Raw genomic sequence first — 26358 nt, 5'->3', positions numbered from 1 at the left:
AATAGGAAATCAAAAAAGTTACTATAATATATCCTGCTTTTTAAAATTTATTTTTCCCTTAATTAAAAAAATAAATAAATTTTTTAAAAAGGAGATTGAGATAAAAGAGGACATAACAACATAACAATACAGGTCAGAACAGAACAATTTAAGCAACATAGTGTTTTACCACAAGATAACCCGACATAATAGTAGTTATCGTAGTGTCTCTTTGAAATATTTGAGTTTAATTTCATAACTATAGCATCAAACATATCAAGACAGTGTGAAACCATTCAAGAGAATGAAAGTATTACAGGGTATTTAGAACCAACTAACAGAAAATGAACAATGATTTCTATATTGTTTCTTTACCTATAAAAATTTTGTTTATACTATCACATATAATAAAATCCAATAGGATACAATATGATAAAACCGATGGAGACAGAAGAACAACAGCTTGATGGGACTTGAAAACAAGATGATATTAAATAGCACTAGCTATTATGATGTCTTGTTTTCGCCAAAATAGCTGTTCGTAACATCACAGACAATAAAATCAAACAACCAGAATAAAACAATTCCAATTAATGAATGAAAACATTATAAGGCTTCAAAGCAATATAATGGGGAATCATAATTACCACATATGTTTATGTATTATCATTTCTTATACTAGAGAAACTATTCGGTATTCATACATGTGAATTTGATTTATTTCATTTATGAGTATGGTCTCAAGCTGTGCCCATTTATTTATAAATATCTCAATGTGATCCTTATTTATAGCTGAGTAGTACTCCATTGTACAAAATACTACAAGTTTTTTATCCATTCCTCAGTTGATGGACATTTAGGTTGTTTCCAAGATCTGGCTATTACAAATTATGCTGCTATAAACATGGGTGCACATATATCACTGTGGTATGATGCTTTCAGTTCTTCTGGGAATATGTCTAGAAGTGGAATAGCTGGAACAAATGGGACTTCCAATCCCAGCTTTTTGAGAAATCTCCAGACTGACCTCCACAATGGTTGCACCAGTCTACACTCCCACCAACAGTGCAGGAGAGTTCCTTGTTCCCCACAGCCTCTCCAGCATTTGTTGTTGGTAGTTTTCTTGATCCTGGCCATTCTTTCAGGAGTGAGATGGAATCTCAGTGTGGTTTTAATTTGCATTTCTCTAATGACTAATGATGATGAACATTTTTTCATGTATTTATTTGCCATTTGTATTTCTTCATCTGAGAAATGTATATTCATCTCAGATGCCCATTTTTGGATTGGGTCTTTGAATTTCGCGGGTCTGGTTTTTTTTAAAATTCTTTTATATGTTTTGGACAGAAGTCCTTTGTCTGAGGGACAGTTCACTAAGATTTTTTCCCAGTTTGTGGGTTTTCTTTTCACTATACTGGATATTTCTTTTGACATGCAGAAACTTTTTAATAAGAGGTGATCCAGTTATTGATTCTGGGAAATATTTCCTGTGCAGTTTGATTCCTGTTTAGGAATTCTCTACCTACTCCTGTGTCTTCAAGGTTTTTACCCAACTTGTCTTCCAATAGATTTGGTGTTTGCGTTCTAGTATTCAGGTCTTTGATCCATTTAGATTTTATTTTAGTACATGGTGATAGGCATGGGTCTAGTTTTAGTTTTTGGCATATGGGGAGCCAGTTTTTCCAACACCACTTATTAAAGAGACTATCGGTCTTCCAGTGAACATGTTTGGCTCCTTTATCAAAGATAAGGTGGTTGAGTATGTTTGTAGTTGTGGTTGTATCTTCTAATCTATTCCATTGATCTTCAGATCTGTTTTGATTCCAGTACCATGTTGATTTTACTACTGTTGCTGTGTAGTATAACTTCAAGTCAGGGATTGTGATGCCTTCTGCCTTGCCTTTGTTGCTTAGAACTGTCTTTGCTAATCTAGGTCTCTTCTCGTTCCACATGAATTTTCTGAGTGATTTCTCTAGATCTATGAGGTATGTTGATGGTATTTTTATATTTTTATTGGGATTGCATTGTATCTGTATAACAGTTTAGGGAGAATGGCCATTTTCACAATATTTATGCTTCCTATCCATGAGCAAGGGATGTGTTGTAGTCAGGGGTTGTACACAGAGAACAATTCAGGTCAGGATATGGAGTTTATAATATTTTTATAATGGTCACTGAAAGTTAACACAGGAAAATGCAGGAAATCTATCCACAACACCAATGACATAGATTATTTAAGTCAAGAGCCTAAACCCCACGGCAATGTCCCACATGAGTCCAGATAAAAACCCAGAGCTCAGGACAACGCCTCCACGAGTCCAACTGGAAGTCCAGGGCCCACAAGGACTCACGCCAGTCTCTTTTACGGATTCGTGCTGGGAAGACCCAAGGGTCAGCGGTGGAAGCCAGAAAGTCTATGCCAGCAGGATGAAGGAGCTGTGCTAGTGGGATGAGGGTTCTACACTGGAGCTGATAAGTCACACTCACAACAAAGAGCGAGGCTGTCCTGAAAGGAACCACAGCTGTCCTCAGCGACATGGAGGCCCCGAGCTCCTCCGGCGACAAGCACAGTCGGGTACGTGCCAGGAAGCAGTGTGACGAATTCATCCTGGAGACCAGGCAGCACACGTCTTCCCCTCCGGAGCCAGGAAGCAATGCTCGATGTGAAGACCAAAGCTTCTCCAGAACCAACAGCTCGGACAGCAACTCGTAGGAGAACCAACAATGCCTCCATAACACCTCAATCCCTCCTCCACACCTCTCTTCTTCTCTACCTATTTATCCTGGCAACCCTTCTCAGGTGGAGCATCTTCTCTCAATGCATGCTGATGTAATCCAGCTGGCGTTAAGTTGACCACTAGTTATCAAACCATAACAGGATGTTGTTCCATTTTCTGAGATCATCTTCAATTTCTTTTTTCAGTGTATTATAATTTTCTCTATATAGGTCTTTCAGTTCTTTCGTGAGAGTAATTCCTAATATTTCATTTTTTTTTTTTGGTTGCTAGTGTGAAGAGTGTGGCTTCTCTTATTTCTCCCTCTGTGATCTTGTTGTTAGGAATGCTATTGATTTTTGAATATTGATTTTTGTATCCAGCTACATTGCTGAATTTATTATATCTAAGAGTCTTTCAATGGAGTTTTGGGGGTCTTCTATGTAGCGTATCATGTCATCTGCAAATAATGATAATTTAACTTCTTCTTTTCCTATCTTTGTCCCTTTTTATTTCTCTCTCTCGTCTAATTGGTCTGGCTAGTGTTTCCAGTACTATGTTAAATAGGAGCGATGATAAGGGACATCCTTGTCTTGTGCCTGATTTTAAAGTAAAGGCTTTCAATTTTTGGCCATTTAGTATGATGCTGGCTGTTGGTTTGTCATAGATGGCCTTTATTATTTCAAGGTAAAGACCATCTGTTCAAATTTTTGTAAGGTTCTTATAAATGAATGTTGGACCTTATCAAAAGCTTTTTCTACATCTATAGAAATGATCATATAATTGTTACTTTATTGATATGGTGGATTACATTTATTGATTTATGTATGTTGAATCATCCCTGCATGCCTGGGATGAATCCCACTTGGTGATGGTGTATAATCTTGATGACTTGCTGCATCCTACTTAATATTTTATTGAGGATTTTTGCATCTGTGTTTATTAGGGAGGTTGGTCTGTAGTTCTCTTTTTTAGTTAGGTCTTTCTCAGGTTTTGGTACTAGAGTAATATTTGCTTCCAGGAATCACTTAGAAAGGAATGCTTCCCTTTCAATTTCATTGAAGAATTTGAGGAGTGTTGGCGTTTAGTCTTCTTTGTACTTCTTGTAAAATTCTGCAGTGAATCTGTCTGGGCCTCGGCTCTTCTTTGTAGGTAAGGACTTAATTACATTTTCAATTTCATTAATAGAAATTGGGTTATTCAGCAGTTTTACATCTTCTTGATCCAGCTTTGGTACTTCATATGCTTCTGGGAATCTGTCTATTTCTTCTGTGTTATCAAACCTTTGAGAGTAGAGGTTTTCGAAATAGATGTTGATCTTCTGTATTTCTACAGAGTCTGTAGTGATTTCGCCTTTTTCATTCCTTATTGCATGAATTTGAGCCTTTTCTTCCTTTTTTTGAATAAGGTTGGCTAGGGGCTTATCAATTTTATTCTTTCAAAGAACCAACTCTTTGATTCATTGATTCTTTGGATTGTTTTCTTAGTCTCTATTGCATTGACTTCTGCCTTGATTTTTATAATTTCCTCCCTTTTTTCTGGCTTTTGGCTTGAGTTGCTCTTCTTTTTCTAGATGTTTGAGGTGTAGCATCAGGTTATTTATTTGTATTCAATCTGTTTTCCTGATGTGGGAACTCAGTGTAATAAATTTTCCTCTGAAGACAGCTTTCATTGCATCCCACAGATTCCGGTAAGTTGTATCTGTATTTTCATTTGCATGTAGGTATTGTTTAATTTCTTCTTAATTTCCCCTGTGACCTGCTGATTACTCAAGAGTATCTTATTCAATTGCTAGGTGTTTGTGGGATTTTTGCAGTATCTTTTATCAGTAATTTGTAGTTACATGGCGCTATGATCCAATAACATGCATAGGATAATTTCAACTCTTTTGCATTTATTTAAATATGTTCTGTGAGCTAATATATGGTCTATTTTAGAGAATGACCCATCTACTGCTGAGAAGAATGTGTATTCTGATATTGTTGGATGGAACACTCTGTATATGTCTATCAAGTCCATTTGTTTACAGGTGTGATTCAGTTCTGTTATTTCTTTGCTGATTTTCTGTCTGGTTGATCTGTCCCTTGGTGTCAATGGTGTGTTAAGGTCTCCTGTTATAATTGTGTTACTGCTAATTTGGTTTTTCATTTCTGTTAATACTTGTTTTATATAACTGGGTGCTCTCTGGCCGCCCAGTTTCCCTGATTGAGAGAGGCTCACTGGGGGTGGCAGGCCGCCTCAAGACCCGCCTAGCTGGTCCAGTGCAACAGGAAGCTGTGAAGTTTACTGTTTGGGGTGAACGAGGATCCCAAACTAGCTAGGCTTGGAGGATGGTGCGGGGACACTCACCCCAGGCCGCCCAGCCTCTGGAACGAATGGTGCCTGCTGGCTCAGAACTCTTGAGTCCACCAAGAACGGCAGGGAGCGGTGAGGCTGTTGCAGGCCTGCTCATGCCCGGTAGTTGTGGTCCAGTGCAACCAGAAGCTGCGGAATTCCCTGTCGGGGCGAGTGAGGGTCCCAAGCTAGCTGGGCTCGGGGGATGGTGTGGGGACACTCACCCCAGGCTGCCCAGCCCCTGGAACAGATGGTGCCCGATCCCTCAGAACTCCAGAGTCTGCCAAGCATGGCAGGGATTGATGAGGCCGGCACAGGCTGGCTCAGAACCTGCTGCACTGGTCCAGTGCAACAGGAAGCTGTCACAAGACTACTTTTTTTTTTTTTTTTTTTTTTTTTAATTTAAGGAGAAAAAGAAAAAAAAAATAGAAAAAGGGTACAAGTTATACAGAATTTCAGAAAACATAAACAGTAGGAAATCACTAGTTAATAGATTACATATTGTTATCTTAGAAATAGTTGTTCAAGTTTCAAAATTAAAGCATATAAAGTGGACTTTCAAACAGTGAGACTGGAAACAGTTTTGTTCAATGATCCAACAAAACTCAGTAATATGGTTATCTATCTTATACACTTAAATATATATATGCAGTTATATTCTTTAGAGCACTTTCTTTTCTTTTGTACAATGACAACTACACATTTTTGGTTTTATTACTCCCACAGTTCTTATTACTTTTTTTTGAAGAGAGTAAAACCAAATGTGCCATAACAGAACAGAATCAGTCAAATCAAAAGGATGGACATAATAATGTAAAAACAAAATACTAGATGATCAACAATGGTTACCATACTGCCTCTTGCTATCTTTTAAGAATTGCCTTTTTTGTCAGTTATAATAAAATTGAACAAAACAGTAAAGAATAAAACCAAAACATTGGAGCCATTGCTTTTTAAAGAATATTGGCTAAGGAGGACAGTAATCAGAAGGGAATGTAAGTTGAGGAAGAGTTTTCTTTCTTTCTTTAAAGAACCACTATGGTATGTGTTCATGATAATGGAAAATAAAAGATGAAAAATGATAGGAGACTGTTAATAAAGATATTAAGAGTCAGCACAGATAGCAGTCACCTCGTGCACTGTCATTTTGATAGGATGAAAGGATATTTGAGAATGCAAGTTACTGGGAGTAGGATTGGGGAGGAAATTTGAATGTTACTGATAGGAAGCTGAAGTAGTTGCTACTCTGTTGATTTTTCTCGGTAAGTAGGTGGCCCAATATGAAAAGAAGGGAGATATGGAAAAAAAGAGATTGAGAACTATAGCTTTCAGTGCACAGAAGCTTGGAAATATTTCCAAAGAACAAACATTGAGAATTTAATTGAGCTTAATGACCTAGAATTTGTAATACCTATAATGGAAATTAGGCAGTTTGTTTCTTTTTCTGTTGAAGCACTTAGCAGCCCCACTTTTATTTTATTTTATTTTTATCTTGAGAAAAAACTAAAAATGATAGAATTTCAAAATAATAGGAGATTAACAATGGTTAATGTATTGCATACTGTCTCAAAGTAGTTGCTCAAATTACAAGACACAGGCACGAAAAATTAATCAAACAAGCACAAACCAGTTTCTCCAGTGAATTGAAGTGAGTAGTATAATTGGAATTATTTTAGCTATTTTGTGTGTGTATATATATGTATTTTTTTCTCTTTCTTCTTTTTTTCTTTCCTTCATCCCAGTTACTCTTTCTTTTTGAGCAGCTTCTTCCTCTTTTATGATACCTATTGTATATTTTGGCTATTTACTCTTTCAGTTTCTTACACTAGGGAGACAACATGATGTCTACATTTGTGAGTCTCATTTATTTCACTTATGAGTATGGTCTCAAGTTGCATCCATTTACCTATAAAAGCCTCAAGTTTATCCTTCTTTGTGGCTGAGCAGAACTCCATTATATAAAAATACACATCTTTTTTGTCCATTGCTTGGTTGATGGGCATTCGAGTTGTTTCCAAGATTTAGCTATTACAAATTGTTCTGCCATAAACATGGGTGTGCATATATCATTAATATGATGCTTTTAATTCTGGGAAAATACCCAGAAGGGGAATAGCTGGGTCTAATGGGACCTCTAATCCTGGTGTTTTGAGGAACTCCACACTGATTTCCATAGTGGTTCTACACTCCCACAGTCCCACAGCATTTGTTCTAGCAGCCCCACTTTTAGAGTGAACATTTAAACATATATATGAGTGAAGCAAAAAAACAAGAATGGCTTGAACGGTCGGAGAAAGTCAAGGGGTTGAGGGATTCAGTAATGGTTGTGGGCCTACACCAGTTGTCAAATTGCCAGTTAATATCTTAAATAGAATCCAGGGATGTTCTCAAGATTTTTGCTGCTAGGGATAGGGACTCCCCAAATTAGAAAACAAGGTACAACAGCGTTTAGTAGAAAACCTTTCCCATTTCATGTAAAATGTCGAGCACTTTACAGTTTTTGAAAGCAATGGAAAACATCCAGAATTTATCCTAGTTGGAATGCTGCTTCAGTAGCTGTTATAGTGATGAAAGGATTGCCACAGAATTAGTCTTGGTGAAACTGAAACTTGGGGAAAAAAAGAGAACATCAGACTGTGCCTGGCCAACTTCCTGATCTGGCCTGTTTGAAGAGTTACTAATGACACTGATCATGATGTTACGATTTGGATTGGGAACACTTGACAGAGTCTTCGTGAATTACCAGAGAGATGGTGACAAGAACTAGAATGGACTTAGGAAAAAGTAGAGAGAACCTCTAACTCAAAGCAAAATGTGATATTGTATGGGAAGATAAATGAGAGTATGAAATAGATACTGAAGAGGTGTTGAGATTGTTGGTGTTTTTTAGCTTACACTCTGTGAATTGAATTCTGATGGAGAATTATTTTATTATTAGTTCTCTGTGTGGGTTCAGTTTGGTATATTGATGCTAGTGGCACAAAGGAAATTGAAGCCAAAATGTCAGTGGACTACAACAATTATTAACACAAAATGTAATGGCTGGATGCGGGGGCATAGCTTAGTGGCACAGTGCCTGCCTGGCAAGTGCAGGTCCTGAGTTCAGTTTCTAGTGCCCCTCAGAAATGATGGTAGTGCATCAAGAAGTATTTTGTTTTGTGTTTTTCCTTTAAACATTTTTAAAAGTAGTTTCACACACAAAATAGATAACATGGATAACAAGTTTGGAAGCAGTAATAGTCACAAATCCAGCATACAATTTAAAAACTAGAAATTATCAACCTCCTGAAAAACTACCTGTAATTTTGACCCTCCTCTCAGTTTCCTTCCAGAAGTAATCCACTGTCTCAAATTCATATAAATTATGAATGTGAAAGAAAAGTTTTTTTTTAACTAGCTTTATTTACCTAATATATTTCTGGATTCATTTATTTAGCTTATAGTTCATTTATCCTCATTTCTGAGAAATAATTGCTACAGCCTGTGGTTTACTTAATCATTTAATGAACACTTGGGCTGCTTTTATTATTGTTTTTGTAATTATAAGTAAGTAGTACCAAGAAACTACATGTATATGTCTCTGAACATATATGCAAGAATTTCTATGGGGTTTGCATCATGGAGTGATGTGTCTTTTGGGATATTTTTCAAATTTACCAGATTTTGCCAAATTGTTTTACAAGAATAATTGTACTGACTGAAAGTTTACTAGTTGCTCCACATCTTCATGAACACTTGATAATATTCTACTAGTTTTTTGGTTGTCCAGTAAATGTGAAATGGCATATTTTTGTATTCTTAGTATTTTCTGGTTAAAGAGAACCATTGGCCATAGTTTTATATTGACTTTTTTAATCTATAAAATACCTCCCTCCCAACTCTCCATATTTTTTCCTATTGTCTTTTTTCTTATAGATGGGTAGGAGTATATATTTTAGGTATTCATTATTCACTATTCAAGTGTCCTTTCAGTTTGGCTTGTCTTTTTTCTATGGAAACCTCCCTCCCCAACTTCAGCACTGAGAACTGAACTCAAGGCTTTTTATTTTTCAGAGCAGAATATATTTATTGAGAGAATGAAAGCTTCTAAGAGAGACAGAAGGGGTCCTGAGTGGGTTTCCAAAGACTCTGCCTTTTCCTGGGGTTTTATAGAGCAAAACCGCAAGATGAGAGGTGTGTCCAAAGTGGGGAAAAGTGGGAAATTGCAAGGTGGGCATGAGGTGGCATAACTGTGGTCAACTAATAAGATTACAGATCTCGAGACAAAAGATAAAAACAAATGCACCCACATACTTCCTAAGGATAAACATCAGAGGTTGATTGATGTTCTAAACAGGTATCAGTCACCTTGAGGAAGACCGAAGGAGCTACTAACTCAGCCTTTTGCTTCCCCATTTGATCCTAATTTAGTCAGTTTTACTTAAGCAGTTATACTCATAAGCCCTATTGGGCTTTCGCCCTGAGTGAGCTATAACACGTCCTTATTAAAATTCTGAAACAGGGTCTTGTTAAGTTGCCCCTAATCAAACTTGGAATGCTCCAGCCTCAGCCTCCCAGAATGCTGGAATCACCTTGCAGGAAGTATTTTAAGGAATTGAAGTCGTTAACTTTAATAGAGCTATTCATTTGTGTTTAGCACTGTTTGTGTCCTGCTTAAGAAAATTTTCTCTATCCAAGGATTATAAAGATACTTTCCTTTTAAATTTCAGTGTGGTCTACAAGTCCTTGATCCATCTGGAATTAATTTTTCTGTCTGATGATACAGTAGGAATCTAGTTAGTTTGTTTCTTTGTTTCTTTTTTATCATTGGAAAGTAATTGGCCCAGAATCATTTACCAAATGATCATTTTCTCAGTGGTCATAATACCAGCTCTGTCATATTAAGTTTCTCTGTTTTTGTTTGAGAGTTCTTACTGGTAAATTTATTTTCCACTTTAATCTGTTTACTGAATATCCATTAAAAGGGGTTTTTTTTTACAGCTAAATATGATTAACAGTAATAACTTAAGATCTGCTTATTATAATTAATTGATATCTCTTAAATCTCTTTTACTTTATAGTTTCCCTTTTCATTTCTCAAACTGTCCTTTTCGTGTGTGTGTGTGTGTGTGTGTGTGTGTGTGTGTGTCTGTTTGTCTTACCTACTTAGTAGTGCTGAGGGGTGGAACCTAGGACTTTGCCCAAATGGGCTCTACCCCTGGGCCCAGTCCAGTCCTTGTCCTTTCTTAGTTTGAGCCATCTTAGTAAAAATCTCACGGTTTCAATATGCATTTTTCTAATTCTTTTACTGGTCATTTATGTATCTTTGGGAAACTATCTTGTTTAGGTCTTTTGTCTTTGTTTTAATGGCATTACTTGTTTTTTTAATGGTTGTAAAGGGTGCATTATATATTTTTGTTACAAGTCCCTTACCAGCTGTATGATGTAGAATTTTTTTCCCTCATTCTGCATTGGCTTGGTTTTGATTTTCTTGGGTACTATATACTTCTACTATGAAGTACATAGTGTCAGATTATTTCCTTTTATGATATGAGTAACCACCAAAGATCATTGCTTAAATCTGTTAATTTACTGACAGTTATGAGGCAGTGAAATTTAAATTCTATCATTCCTTTATTGGGATTGTGAATTTGAAGCTAGTAGTATTTTGAGCATATTAAAAATACTTCACTGTGTTATTCCTGTCATTGCTTTTCTCAATTCAACTTTGTCATGAATGCTCAATTGGCAAACTTGTGGGCCCAGTGTCCTGTAGTCTTTTTATTCCAGAGCTACAAGGGATGACCACAACTATATGGTGGATGTTTAAATAAATATTTATTTACTTAATAAATAAATAAATAAATAAATAATTATTTAAAAACATTAACTGCTATTAATCCACCTCAAAATTCTTTCACTTTAAATACATGTATTCCATCTTTTTGGCCCTTTGGTAGTGGTTCTGGAAAGCAGAATTGTGAAAAAAAAAAACATAGTGTGTCCTGATCTATCCAATTTACCAGATCTAGCACTGTGCAATTCCTGACTCTTCTCAAAAATTAAAAAGACCATAAAAAGTAAAGGTTTTTGAATTAATTCAGGACAAAAAGCCATGACAGTATAACCAAAGACTCAAAAAAAAGGACCTCCAGAACTGCAAGAAAGGTGGGATAAGTATGTTCAAAGCAAGAGGGATTGATGGCACTGTCTTTTACTGAGATAATTAAAAAATGAACATTCACCGTATTTTTGAGTCACATCTTGTTTTCTAGTTATGTTACTACTTAAGAGGGCAATCTTGTGTCTCTTAAATATAAGGAGTCAAACAAATCCAGAAATTTTTTGTCTCCTACTTTGTTTTCCTTAAATAAAATTTATATACTTGCTTCAGTTAGCATGCTCAGGAAAATATTCAGGGTCCCAAAGAAACATAGAATAAATGTTTCTATTGGAAGAGATTGTTCTTTTGTATTCTTACTGATAAAGTTTATGTTCTGTACAATTCACTGATTGTTAGTATACAGTTTGATTTTAGTAAATTTGTAACTGTCACTGCAGTCCAATTTTAAATACTTTTATCATCCTCCCATCCCACTCGTGTACATTTTGAAATTATTGATTTATTTTCGTTATAGAAATTCTTAGCCTGAAGTTAACAGAACCTTCTAATGGCCCCAGAACTTCCGAAATTATATGCTAATATTATGCTCTATTTTGTTGTTGTTGTTGTTGTTTTCTTTTTCTTTTTTTGTTTTAGTATTTCTCTAAAGTGACTTTCATGAGATTTTTTCCCCAATCAGATTTTCTTGATACATTTTACGTATATGCAGTGACCACATTCACGCAGAGAACCTGTACCTGTACGTAACTGTGCAATGACCACATTCACGCAGAGAACCTGTACCTGTACGTAACTGTTGTTTTGTCCACCATTCGGGCTCCTCCTTTCAGCCCTCCTCTTCTCCCTCTTTGCAGAAACATTGTTTCATTTTACCCTTCTTTTCTCATTTCTTTTTACTTTTCTCTTCTTTCTCCCCTCCCCCTGACTTGTTCCCTTCGCTATTTTAGTATCATTTTCCTGTTTTACAATGTGTATTACACATTTTGGTTCTTATTTGCAATTTCAGTTTCTTATACCCAAAAAACAATCCAGTATTTACGCATGTGTGTGCGGTGTATGTCACTGAAGAGTATGGCCTCAAGGTACATCTGTTTACCTAGAAATGTTTCTTTATGGCTGAATAGTATTCCATTGTATTAAAAACCCACATCTTCTTTATCCATTCATTAGTTTATGGGCATTTGGGTTTTTAGATTTAACTATTACCAACTGTGCCACTGTAAACACGGGTGTGCATATATTGTTGTGGTGTGATGCTTTTAATTCTTTTGAGAAGGAGAGTAGTTGAGTTAAATGAAACCTCTAGTCCTAGTTTTTGGGGGAATCTCCACACTGATTTCACAGTGGTTGCATCAGTATACACTCCCACCAAAAATGGAAACGCGTTCCTTCACTCCACAGCCTCGCCAGCATTTGTTACTGGTTGATTTCTTGATAATAGCCATTCTTTCTGGGTTAAGATGGTGTTTTAATTTGCATCTCTCAAATGACTAAGATGTTGAACATTTTTTCTCATTGGATTCTTAAATATTGAAATTTTAAGTAAAGTGTCAATTATACAATTGCAATAAAATTAAACCACTTGAATTTATTTTATTAAAAAGATTCTGAAATTGTTCTCAGGACAAAATAAAGTAGAAAGCTGTAAAGGTATGTTATTTTAAAAATATTTAAACTGTGCTTTACAATTTGCTAGTGAAATTGTAGACCAATGAAATAACAACTTATAAGGCCCATTTATAAGCAAGTAAAATTAATAGAGAATTTTTAAAGTTATTAGTCTATTGCTTCTTTTAGACTTTAAATTGTATTTTTTCAGTTACTTCTTTATTAGTTCACATTTGTAGTACACGATGTTTACCTTCCTTGTGTGGAGTTGATGCGTGTACATAACACATCACAATTCCTTATTTCATCCCTATTCTTTCCCCTTCCTCTTCTCTCCCTCTGTCTCTTCCCTTCCCGTTTGGGAAAGATCTGCCTCCCTACCTCCTATTGTCTTTTCATTTTGCTTTTTATAAGAGGAACCATGAAAAAAAATTTTTTTACCACGAAATATTTAAGCTTGTGTTGGATTTATTTCACTTAACATGGTCTCAAGCTGTATCCATTTTCTCACATTTTTTATGGCAGAATAATATTCCATTGTGTATAAATGCCTAATAGGCTACTTCCAAGATTTAGCTGTTATATTATGAATTGTGCTACTATAAACCTGATAGTCTGATGCTTTTTAAAGGTAATGTGTCTGAGTTTCTCTTTTTTCCATGTGGTGCTCTGTAGTTTCACTATAGTATTCCAGGTATGCATTTATTTTAACTTTCCCTCTTGGTTTTCTTGAATCCCTGGCTCATCATTGTTTGTAATTAGTTCTGGAAAATTCTTAGCTGTTGTCTCTTCAAAGGTGGCTTCTGTTCAATCTCTTTATCTTTTTGGATCATAAATATTATTTGTAACTCATTATATCCTCTATGTTTATTTCTTTTCTGTATTATCATTGTGTCTCTTATTTTGTAATTTTTTCTGATCTAAGAGTTCACGAAATTTCTTATTAAATATGTTGTTTCATCTTTTCATGATTTTGTGTTTCAACAATTTTTCATATTTCAAAGTTGTATTTGATTCTTACTTTTCAAAGCTACTGATCATTTCTGATAATTTATTTAGGCTAATTTTAAAATTTCATTTTTCTATGCTTTAAATAGTTATTATGGTTGTTTTACATTTTCTACTTAATTCTAGTATTCTAACTCCAAAAGGAGTGAACTGATACTTTTCCTGTTGTTACTTTTCATTCTTATATTTATGAATCTGTTTATGATAATTTGTTTTCTTGTGTATTTGCTAACTTTTACTTAACCCCAAGGGCCCAATGGAACTGATTTTCTGTAGTAAATATGTAAATTGCTTCTCTTGAGAAATGGGCATTTTGGCTCTTTTGAAGTTCTGCTCATCTGAGAAATCTTAAGGTTTAGCTCTCCAGCCTTGTATCCAGGATGGGGCTTAATATTCTGGTATCAAACAGGCAGCTACCTTATACTTTGCACTTACTTACTTTTTACTTCTTTCTCCTTAGGTTTGACTTTACTGACTCCTCTGCCCTCTTACTATTTTAATGAGTTTAGGAGTACATTAGGAATGTGTTTTTTGTTATAGCCAGAATTCAGCTGTAAGGGAACAGATGACTTCTCAAAGAAAAGGGGTCTTCCAGAAGTGACATGTGCTGTTTTTGGTGTTTTTTGTTTTTAATTAAAAAGGTATATGCTATTTAAAATACAGCCCACTTGAGACCTTTTCTGTCTCTTAGGAGCTATTCCTGTTCCTCATTCCTGTTGCCCAGTCCTTTCTCCAATAATTTCTACTCTTAACAAAAATAAATGAATGATAGAGCTGGGTGTGGTGGCTCACCCTGTAATCCCAGCACTCGGATGGCTGAGGAAGGCAGATCGTTGCGAGTTCGAGACTAGCCTGGGCTACAAAGTGAGCTCAAGGCCAGCCTGAACTGCATAGTGAGACCCCCCATCTCAAAAAAAGACTAAATAAATAAATTAATTAAATAAAATGCAAGGACTCTTTAAAAAAGCACAACACCATTATCATATTCCTCACACACACCATACTACACCACAACCCTACCAATAATACCTTGAAGCCTACTTGATTGTCTAATTATTGTTTTCTAGTTGTCCCACACATACACACGCGCGCACACACACACACACACACACACACACACACACACACATATTTTAAGTTTGTTTGGACTGGTATCTATGTAAGGTCTGTTTTAGGGTTCTCAAGAGAGAAAATTGGTAGTAGATCCAGACATATAGAGAAAGGTCTGAGAGGGAATTTATTCGGGAAATTGTCTCACTTGATTCTGGAGGCTACAAAGTCCCATGATAAGCTGTTTGCATGCTGGAGAACCAGGAAAGCCAGTAATACGGTTTATTTTGAAGCAAAAAACAAGAGAGGGAAAAATAGGGGAGGGTAATGGTGCAAGTTCCAAGAGCCAACCTGAAATAATGATTTCCATGGGCAGGGGAAGAGAGACGTCCCAGCACTAGAAGAAAGCGAGAGCTCATCCTTCGTTTGCCTTTTTTCCTGTGTGATCTCCCAGCTGCTTTGCTGATACCCACCACATTGATAGCAGATCTTAGCATCTTAGCCCACTAGCTGAAATGCGAGTCTTCTTCTGAGAGGATCCTCACAGACACACTTGGGGTAGGCCAAATGTCAGCACAAAGCAAGAACTTTAGGTTGCATGAAAACTGTGTACAGTGGGAAGGATACTTCAAAGAAAACTGGGTGTCTGTAAGACAGAGAATGAGTCCTCAGTGGCCAAGCCTCACTTTCTGTCTTTAGCAAAGCAAAAATAGGCAGAGGCTATCCAGTAAAACAAGAGTTTTGAATTTTTGCCTAATTATAACAGCATTTAAAATCTGAAATGACTGTCCAAAGCCTTAAGGTATTTCTAAAAAACTTTAAGTCTCAAATGCTTAGGCTCTAAATTATATACCAGCATTACCAATACATTAATGCTTATGTATTCTTTATTTTTCTTAGACAATGCGAAGACACAGAAATGAAGTGACAGTTGAACTACGAAAGGTAAGGATGACACAAATTCGCTTTTTCTTTTCTTTTCTTTCTTTTTTTTCTACCAGGGATCAAATTTAACCTTGTGCTTACCAGGCAAGTTCTTGAGCCCCTGAACTAAATCCCCAGTCCTGAGTGATACAAATTTAAAGAAAACTAACTAATAGTGCTTTCTGATGTTAAAATTCTATATAACTTGAATTATGAAAATACTATGAGAGATTAATGTTCCTCCCTAAAACTATACAGCCTAAAAACACATCATTAGCTTGTAATGATACATAATAATAGCTTCCTTTTATTATAAGAGGCACTGTGAGAAGTATTGAAATTTTCACATCAGATGAAGTTAGATGCTTTTTCCTTAACAACACATTTGGTGGGATGTGTGCTATATAAGATTTTTTTTTCTCTTTCCCATGTAGAAGTTACATAAATTGTTAAAGATACTTTTAAAAAAGTAAATCTTACCAGTGGAAGGTTACTGCTGTTAAGACTTCCTTGCATGTTTCACTGGTGGTTCAGAGCCACCCAACAAGACATACAAATTACAGCCCCCTGTGAATATGTTAAAATTATTTTCTTCCATTATTTTTTGAAGGACTTTGGAGTTACCATCAGATTTCCATGTGAACCCATTTTATTTGAAGCAAATATTTCATCTGCCAATCAATAAAATACACATAATGAATTCCCTCTGTGTATGTACTTTCTGATAGATTTGAAATTTATTTCGAGCCTCAGTGTTTAGACTTTTTTCCCTGATCTAATTCACTCTCAAATTCCTTCCTATATTAAATTACTGTTGTAAGCTTTTCAGTTTTAAAGAGAGGGAATGGCTTGATTTTGAAAATACATACTCTTTCATGTCACCAGAATTCAATAGACCTTTTATTTAATATGCACTTTGGTTTGAATACTGGCTAGATTGCTCTTCAAATCTCTAAACTTTGAGTACCGGTTCTGTTTGTTAGAAGCTCCTTGTAAATCTTCATCAGAAATTTCTTTATTTGGTTATTTATATAAGCATCTTTATTTGAGCATCTGCCACATGCAGTTGGATAGTACATCTAAAAATTATATAACCAAATACATCTTTACAACCTGTGAATAATGCTGGAGAAAGGTAGCTATAAAAGTTAGCAGGGTAAATTTTTGTCAAATTGGAAATTCAAAGATGACTTTGTCTGAAGTTACATGTATTGGTTTTGTTGTTGTTGTTGTTACTTGTTTTTGTGGGTACTGGAACTCGAACTCAAGGCCTCACATTTGCCAGGCAGGCGCTGCGACACTGCCTCCCAGAAGTTACATATAATCTGAAACTTTAAAGATTAATTGGAGTTATCTTATTTTTCTAAATGCTTACATAATCAAGTTTTGAGTTTTTGTCCACTGTGTCATGCTGCTTATAGTGTGTAGTTCTTAAAATCCATTCTTCTGTGCCCTTTCCCCACTCATTTTTTTACTAAATTTGAAAAATACTTGTCAACTCCAGTGTCATGTTAATGCCTAATTCCTTTGTGGACGTAGAGCTTTTTGACAATCACATTTGCAAAAATTCTTTCGTATTCTTAGGTTATTTGGACCTCAGAAATAAACTAAACCTAAGCTTCATAAAATACAGTTTAACTTTTTGCCAGTTTTAGCACTTTGAACTTAGCTTCTTTTTAATGTTTTATTAATATGTAACACATGTATGTACAAAAAAGTCTACCCATCTTGAATATACAACTGGATGAAAAATTTTTATGAATGGACACATTAGCTCCATCAGTTTCTAAGATAAGAAAGAAAATACTCTTATCAGAGAGCCCCTTCCAAGGCCCTGCCTACTCTGAGAAGCAACAATTACCCTGATCCCTAATGTCATAGATGGCTTTGTGTATTAGGAAAATAGAACGATGCATCCTTTTTGTGTCTGTTTCTGTGGTTGTTGATCAAGTGAAGATCCTTCTCCCTAATAGAAGCAATAGTAGTAAAATTAGAATTAAGCAATTACTTGTTTATTGTCATTTCTTAATGGTACACCATTTGCCCTCAGATATAAGTCTTTATTTTCCCCTTTCATGTCTAAACACAACTTTCAAATGTTTGTAATATTTCTGATGTATTCAAAAGTATTTTTAAAGCTATTTTAGTCTTTCTACTAGACATATAAATGTAAGCCATTTGTTTGTATTTATATTTGCTTTTTTGCTCCCCCTTCTGTAACTTATAGAAATAAAAATTATTATTTGTTGAAGCACATCTTAAATATTCACCTTGGCTACCTTGAAGCCTTAGAACCAACCCCTACTCCTTCCATTTTATGGATAATGTTGATGTTCTGATTGCCATGGTTAAGTTTGTGAAAATCCCTGTAGGACTGAAAATGAAATTGATCTCAAGTAATTCCTCATTTCCAGACTTAAGAATTCCCTGTAGTGAGTGCTGTAGCACACATGTGTGATCCAAACCACAGTGCTGTGGGCCATGAGGCAGGAGGATGGCAAGTTCATTGCCAACCTGAACAGTTTAGCTAGACACTGTCTTAAAGTGGAGAAGACTAGAGGCACGTACAGTCTAGCACTACCTGGATTCAATCACCAGCACAGAGAAAAAAATAAATCCTTGGGTAAGCAATACAAAATAAATTCTTGATTTTTATTTTTATATATATATATATTTTAACCAGGGTCTCACTGTGTAGTTTAGGCTTGCTTTGAACTCACTGTATAGCCTAAGCTTGCTTCAAACTCATGGCCATTCTGGTATCTTAGCCTCCCAGGTGCTGGGATCACAGAGGTGTGCCACCATGCCCAGCGGTAAATTCTTTTTTAAACAAAAGCCTAGACTTCAGGCAAAGCTTAGTTGATTCTGATGATTCTACAGAAATGTGGAGAGCCTTTTAAGAGAAGATTCCCCTATTATTTGTTCAGTATCTGTCTTTGCTTCTGTAGCTACATTGAAGAGAAAATCACAGTGATACTAACATTGAGACTCTTGAAAATACAACAGAGCTTAGTACCCAGTGTTTCATTGATGAGCTCTACCCATTTGAGACATTGAACAAGTGTGTCTTAGTTACTTTTCTTATTGCTGAGACAGAGTACCCAACCCCCACAGGTTAAGAGAAAAAAGATTTATTTCACTCACAGTATGCAGACTCCAAGGTAAGGATGGCATGACAGAGGGGCACTGCAGAGGAGAAGCAGTTCATGGCAGGCAGAAAACAAAAAGGCAGTAAAGCAGCCTTCTTTCTGTACCTTGTAGTGTAGTATATCCAGGTTACACACGCTTAGGGTGGATACCTCTCATCCTCAGGGAAGTCCTGCCCATTGTCCATACTCAGTTCTGAGTATAAATGTTAAACTAATTGGTGGAATGATTTAGTAATCACACATTCTTGAATCCCAGCATCACACAATCTAGATTCAGCCACCTCTAAAAAGCCCCACCTGTGACCACATGAGACCTTGGGGACATCTAGACATAAGCCATTACGTAGTACACAGTATCCGCCTTCTGGTAACTCGCTTCACCCTATGGGAAGTTGCTTTGAATATTTCATTTTTTATTGTATGTTTCTAATTCTAGACATGTAGCTGGGAATCGTTAAATGCTAGTATTCAAAACTTAAATTGAATTAATTCTTAAATTTTGTACTTATATTTAAATCACTTATTGAAGTTTTAAGAAAAACGTTAGACACAAGGCAGTGCTATTCAGAAGTCCTGATCTGTAACAAGTTAGGCAACTTGTACCAAATAGAAAACAAAGCTCTGCTTCCTTTTCTGAGACCAAAGAATATATCTCATGCTTATAAATTAGGAGAATTAGTACTGTGAAAATGTCTATAGTACCCAAAGTGATTTACAGAGTCAGTGCAATGCCTATCACATTCCTTTGAAGTTTTTCACAGAAATGGAAAAAACTATTGTAAAATTCATATGAAGCCATGGAAGACTCTGAATAACCAAGCTGATCATAAGCAAAAAGAATAAAGCCAGAAACATCACACTATAAGGTTTGAAAATCTTTAATGTATAGCAATCAAAATAGTGGTAGTGATACAGAAACTGACCACAAGAACAGAAGAGAGAGCCCAGAAATAAATCCAAACATTTATGGTTCACTGGATTTTCAGCAAAAGTATCAAGAACACACAATGGGGAACGGGTGATCTCTTCAAAAAACAGGGTTGGGAAAACTAGATATCCATGTGCTCATGAATGAAGTTACACACACCGTATACAAAAATCAATTTAAGTGGGTTAAAAATTTAAACATAAGACCTGAACTTATAAAACTTCTAAAAGCAGACTTCAGGGAAATTTTTTTATAACAGATATGGGCATTTATTTTCTGTATATGGCCCAAAAACATAAGCAGGAGAGCAAAAGTAAACAAATGGCATATTGAACTAAAAGGCTGCACAGGGGCTGGGGAAATAGCTCAGTAATGCAGCACCTGTCTGGCAGGTGCAAAGTCCTGAGTTCGATTCCTGGTACCAGGGGGAAAAAAGAAGCTAAAAAGCTGCACAGCAAAAGAAATAAGCAATAGAGTTGAAGGTATATCTCATGGAAGAGGAGAAAATATTTGCAAACCATACATCTGACAAGGGGTTCATATCCAAAATATGAAAAGAAATAACATAAATCAGGAGGACAACCTGATGAAAAAACAAAAAAGGTAAAGGTCCCAAATAAATAGTTCTTTTAAACAATAAGAAAAATGCAGAAATGGCTAACAGGTACCTGAAAACATTTTCAGCTTCACTAATACCTGGGGGAAATTGAAACTCGGGCCTGTTAGAATTACTATGTTAAAAAGATAACAAGTGTTGGCAGGGATATGTAGAAAAGGAAACTCTTATATATGATTGCTAAGAATGTAAATTAGCATGGCTATTATGGAAAAAGGTGTGGAGGTTCCTTAGAAAATTTAAAATATAGTTATGATCAAAAAAGCTCATAACTGAGAAACAAAAAAGGAAATTAAATCAGTATTCAGAGATTATCTGCACTTCCATGTTTATTGCAGCATTATTCACAGTGGCCTCAAACTTAGTAGTCTAAGATTATTTATCTTTTCAGCCATGAATAAGTGTTTCGTTTTATTAAATTGTGGTTATGCATCTAATGAAACTGACTTAAATAACTGATTTTTTCCATATCTGCCTTATTTTTTCTTTGATTTTTGTGAGTGCATGTGTATGTGTGTACACCTTGAATTGGTTAATTTGCAAGTATGGTGTCCCAGTACCCTTAATACATGAGTTCATATTTTGCAAAAAGAGAACACAGACATGCTTTCCCACATAACCATGGTGCACCTATCAAATTAATATAGGTAATGTTCTATTATCTCATCTGTAATTGATACAACTCTGGTTTTACATATCATTCCCAACTGTATCTTTTGTAAATCAAACATCAAGCCCAAGCTCAGACACTGCATTGCATGTCATGTTTATTCAGTTTCCTTCAAACTGGAATGGTTCCTCTTTCGTTCACAACTACATTTTTGAAGAGTACAGGCTTGCTTTTTTTTGTAGAGTGGCAAGTTTGAGTTTGTCTGAAATTTCCCAGTTTGTTTATTTAGGTCAGGAATATCACCAAAGTGATGTTAGTTTTCTAAGTGCAGAACACCAGGTAGCATACAATGCTGATTTGTCTTAACTGCTGGTGATGTTTTATCACTTGGTCAAGAATGCCATCTGCTGTGTTTTGCTCTGGGTGAAAGATTTGGGGCTGACAGTGCGCAATCTGTGTACCGTTGTTTCCCCCTGATTGAACTAAAAGGGGAAATAGCTCAGTAATGCAGCACCTGTCTGGCAGGTGCAAAGTCCTGAGTTCGATTCTTGGTACCAGGGGCAAAAAAGAAGCTAAAAGGCTGAAAAATTGTTGTAGTTGCTTCTCCCTCCACTCCCTCCCTTCCTCTCTTTTTCTTCCTTCCTTCCTTCCTTCCTTCCTTCCTTCCTTCCTTCCTTCCTTCCTTGCTGGAATAAAATGGATTTGAAAAAAACAAAAATAAAGTTTTATATTTAAAAAAAAAGAATGCCATCTGCCAGGTTTTTGATACTTTAAAAAGTATTATGTGGGAAGCTACTATGTAAAATATCAATGCATGAATTTGAATATTTGTGAAATGCTTCTAATTTAAAAATAATTTAGAATTGGCTATTTGAGTAGGTACTAAAGAAGTATTCTGTGATACAAGTAGAAGTTAGTAAACTAATGAAAATCATATACAGGCATTTGTTTAAATATTCATGGTTATACATAGCACCAAAATTGGTATTGTACATACAAGCCAGTGAGACTTAGATATATATTTCTAGTTTAAATTTTCTGTTTGACCTGAATTTTGTCAGGAATATTAATTCCTCTTTAATAGTGTTATATTCAAACACTTGTTATATTCAAATACTTTAACAAATGTGACTTTGAACAAAAGCTATGTGATGATGGGCATTTATAATTTCAGCTACTTGAAAGGTTGAAGCAGGGGATTTCAAATTTAAAGCCTGCCTGAACAACTAGCTAGTAAGACCCTGTTTAAAAAAATTTTTAAAGGGTTCAATATGCAGCTCAGTGCTCCCTGGATTCAGTTCCCATTACCCTGCCCATAATCGTATATGTTTGTAAAATATTAGAATTATGTATTTTGAAATTTTAATTTTAAAAGGCTATCAAATCATTTAATCTTTTGATGTAATTTCTATTTTATAGCAACCAAAACTAAAAACTTAGAGAAAATTTATGACTTGTCTAGAATTATATAATACAAGAAACAGCACAAGTTGCTATTGCAAATAATTAGAATCCTATAAAATGTTAAACTTAAGTGCTGCTTAAGTGCCTGCCTGGCAAGTGCAAGGTCCTGAGTTCAATTCCCGGTACAAAAAAAATTGTTAAAATTGATTTACTAGCAGAGAATTCTTATTTATAAAAGCCAGAAAACAAGGGGCTGGGGATTTAGCACAGCGGCATAAGCACCTGCCTTGCAAGCAGGCGGTCGTGAGTTCGATCCCTAGTACCGATAAAAATGAAAAAGAAAAAAAAAAAAAAAAAGCCAGAAAACAAGTTATACCTTCCCTCCACTTGAGCCACTAGTGGTAAATGCATGATTGTACCATCAAGTGGCTTTTTATTAAGTGTTCAGTAAAAAGATCAACAAGAGTGATTAGATTTGGAGCCAGGGACTTCCTGGCAAACGCAAGGTCATGAGTTCAATCCCCAGTACAAAAAAAAAAAAGTAGTTAGATCCATTTGTACCAGCAGTGGCACAAACTACCCAGTAAAACAGTTGTTCATGTACCATCTGTGGTTCAAGCCTCCCAACCACCCAAAAAAAAAAAAAAAAAAAGACAAAAAGAACCATGGGGCTGGGGATTTAGCTCAGCGGCATAAGTGCCTACCTTGCAAGCAGGCAGTCCTGAGTTCGATCCCCAGTACCGATAAAAAGGAAAAAAAAAAGACAAACCTCCCAACCATAAAGTAAACCAATTGCATTACTGGGTGAATGTGGTGAATGTGTTAAGTCTGAGACGATGGCAACCAAGTGACATTTATGTAATGAATTCCCATACCCCCAGCAAGTACACCTGTACACAATGTAATATGTGTAATATATAACCCTTGAACTTTTCCAGTTAATTTGGCTTCTTAATAAATTGCTTCAGACAACTATTAGCCATAAGTAGATTAAGATAGCATACTAGTTGAAATGTATTTGCTATATGCTAATAATAATGCTGCATCTCTAAATTTTAAGCTCTACCTAAAGATTTGAAAACGTTGATGCTTAGTGAAGTGTTTATGTGTGAAAAAGCTACACTGTTAACCATTTACCAAAGCCAGAATTTGACCACTAGGTTGGTTTGCAGTGTATATACATTTAACTAATACTATGTTTCTCTATTCAGTGTTTGTTTGACCATTGCTGAATAAGAATGAAATAATTTTAATAGATTCCTCACTAACAACAGCCTCTACAGATTTTTAAGCACTTATTGGTTGCCTTTCAGAACAAAAGAGATGAACACTTACTGAAAAAGAGAAATGTTCCACAAGAAGAAAGTTTAGAAGATTCTGATGTTGATGCAGATTTTAAAGCAGTAAGTGACTTTATTTTTATAAAGTATTTTTAAAATAATTTTGATAGTAACCATGAAAGCTTCATTTTTAATATAAGTTGTATATTGTATAATGATATTTGTATATTGTATATTGTATAATGATAATTAAGACATGTCAACTTTAACATACAGAATTAATGAATGGTTTTGCTAATAAACTGTACTAAACTATCTTCTTTTTTTTAAAGCAAAATGTAACACTAGAAGCTATATTGCAGGTATGTTATTAATTCATCTCAATTTGAAACATTTTGAAAGGTTTTTGTTTTTGTTTTAATTTCTGAAATTTATATTTGGTGTTGCAGAATGCCACAAGTGATAATCCAGTGGTCCAGTTGAGTGCTGTCCAGGCAGCAAGGTAAATACTAGTTTGTCCAGAAGAAGAATTACGTTTTGTTTATTTGCTTTTTTTTGTTTTATTTTGTTTTTGTTTTTCAAGATAAGGTCTTGCTATGTAGTTTAGGCTGACTTTGACCTGGAACTTGCAGGGATTCTTCTTCCTCAGCCTCGAAAGTGCTGGTATTACAGGTTTGCACCACCACACCAGGCCCATCATTATGTTATATTTTAAGTGTCTTAGCTGATAGTACAGGACTGTTATGGCGAACCTTAGAGACTGCAACTGCAGACCCACTTATTTATTACACAAATTTATTACACAAAATGCTAACACTGCAGTTATATCTGAATATTGAAGTTTTTAGTTTAGAAGAAAACAACTGTTATCCGATGCTCAACTATTGGAGCAAGTTGGCTCATGGCTCACATGACAACAGAAAGGGCTCTCTGCAGTCCCACTGCGGCATGCATGCCCATCTAGGTTTGACACCATGGTCTAGGAGTACATTATTATTTCTACTTACAGTTTGAAAATATGTAACAGTTAATTTCTTATTTCTTCATTTTACAGAAAACTGCTATCCAGCGACAGAAACCCACCAATTGATGATCTAATAAAATCTGGGATTTTACCTATTCTAGTCAAATGTTTAGAAAGGGATGATAAGTAAGTATGGATTTAATTCCCTATTCACTTTTTTTTTTTCAGTTAAAATTTATGGTTTTTTTTAACCAAGAATTCAATTTGATTTTTAGTTTACTTTTATAATTGTCATGTACTTTTGTGTAATTTTCTTTTTTTCTTGGTATTGGGGATTGAGCTCATGACCTCGAGCTTGCCAAACAGGTGCTTATTCTGCTGAGCTAAATTCCCAGCCCCTTTTGTGTAATTTTCTGACTTTATGATCATATTCAATAGACTTAAAGTGCTACTCTTTAATTTCTGAAGTCTGTATATTTTACAGGAAATATTTAGTTTATCTCAAATACTAAGTCTCTATTTATTAAGGATTTTTTTAAAGTAATATTTTGAAACAACCCATATAGTATTTGAGTCATCCTTCACTTGTGAGTCCCAATATAGATTAACCTCATGGCTAATCAGTATAAGTGGGTTCCACAAGTAAGTGATTCTTTCATACCCTGGGGCTATTCCAGCTGATCATTGGTACTCTGTGAAGTCTTTACTAGAATCTGACCATGACTAGTTGTCTAACATCTTCTTTTTGTTTGAGATACATTAAGAGTAAGCAGGCAGACTGCATTTATGAGAAGGGGAGATTGCCACTTGGTATCTTTTACAGTACTGCTTCATTTCCATTTGTTTTTAGAGACATCTCAGGGATATGTCTCAAACTTCATCAATTTGAATTAACTGAGGAAACCACAGTGGTACCTTGGTTAACAAAAGTTCTTGCTGCGATTCTGGTCACAAACCAAACTGGACAAGAACCAAATCAAATTTCCCCATAAGGTGGTCAACCAAAACGCTGAATTTGATTCGGTTTTTCCAGTTTGGTTTGTGACCAGAATCAGGGAAAGAATTAAATTTGTGAACTGATGTACTACTGTGTAAACTTGAACTCAAAAATGCTTTAAGATAAATGCTGGTTTTTCATTTTAGAGCATTTCACTGAAATTTGTATGTTTTGCTAAATGTCATCCAAGGAATTTTTACTAGACTACATAAAAACTGTACTGTATAACTTCTACCACTGGAGTTGTTAGTATTTGAAAATACTTTGTTTCCATTGTAGTCACATCCCTCCCATTGCCTGCCCATACACCCTTAATGCTTTTCAATACCACTGAGTTTTTCATAACAAGGTGTTTTTCAGTAAAAGTTAAGTTTTATTTCAGCTATTTAAAAATAAATTCTATCTCTACCTTTAGATCCCTATTGTTGGTCCCCTTTCCTTTTTTTCTCCCTCGTAAAAATTTTTTCATTTGTTTTTAGGCTTTTACATAGACTCATTTATGTATGACATAAAATATGTATAGCTTAATGAATAATTATAAAACACAGACTAGTATAACTGCTACCCAAAGAAAGAATAGAAAATTGCCAGTCGTTAAATAGAATGTTACGAATTTCTCATGGAAAGTTGTATTAAAGTGTAAAAGACCACAGATGTTAGATCCTGGTTTAAATCCAGGGGTCACATTAG

General features: G+C 35.4%; 1 protein-coding gene across 1 annotated transcript in view; it reads left to right on the top strand.

Moving 5' to 3' along the window:
• Kpna3 (karyopherin subunit alpha 3) overlaps nt 1-26358 on the top strand; it is a 67817-nt gene that overhangs the window by 22961 nt on the left and 18498 nt on the right. The window contains exons 2-6 of the mRNA XM_063232808.1: nt 15697-15741; nt 23741-23830; nt 24040-24069; nt 24157-24209; nt 24762-24857. Coding sequence (XP_063088878.1) covers nt 15697-15741; nt 23741-23830; nt 24040-24069; nt 24157-24209; nt 24762-24857 — 314 coding nt within the window. The remainder of the gene's footprint in view (nt 1-15696; nt 15742-23740; nt 23831-24039; nt 24070-24156; nt 24210-24761; nt 24858-26358) is intronic.

Source organism: Cavia porcellus, unplaced genomic scaffold (assembly GCF_034190915.1).
Source record: "Cavia porcellus strain 051 isolate PalLab524CR breed Dunkin Hartley unplaced genomic scaffold, mCavPor4.1 scaffold_21, whole genome shotgun sequence".
NCBI lineage: Eukaryota > Metazoa > Chordata > Mammalia > Rodentia > Caviidae > Cavia > Cavia porcellus.
Note: the sequence above shows the minus strand (reverse complement) of the source record. Positions and strands in the feature narration are given on the sequence as shown.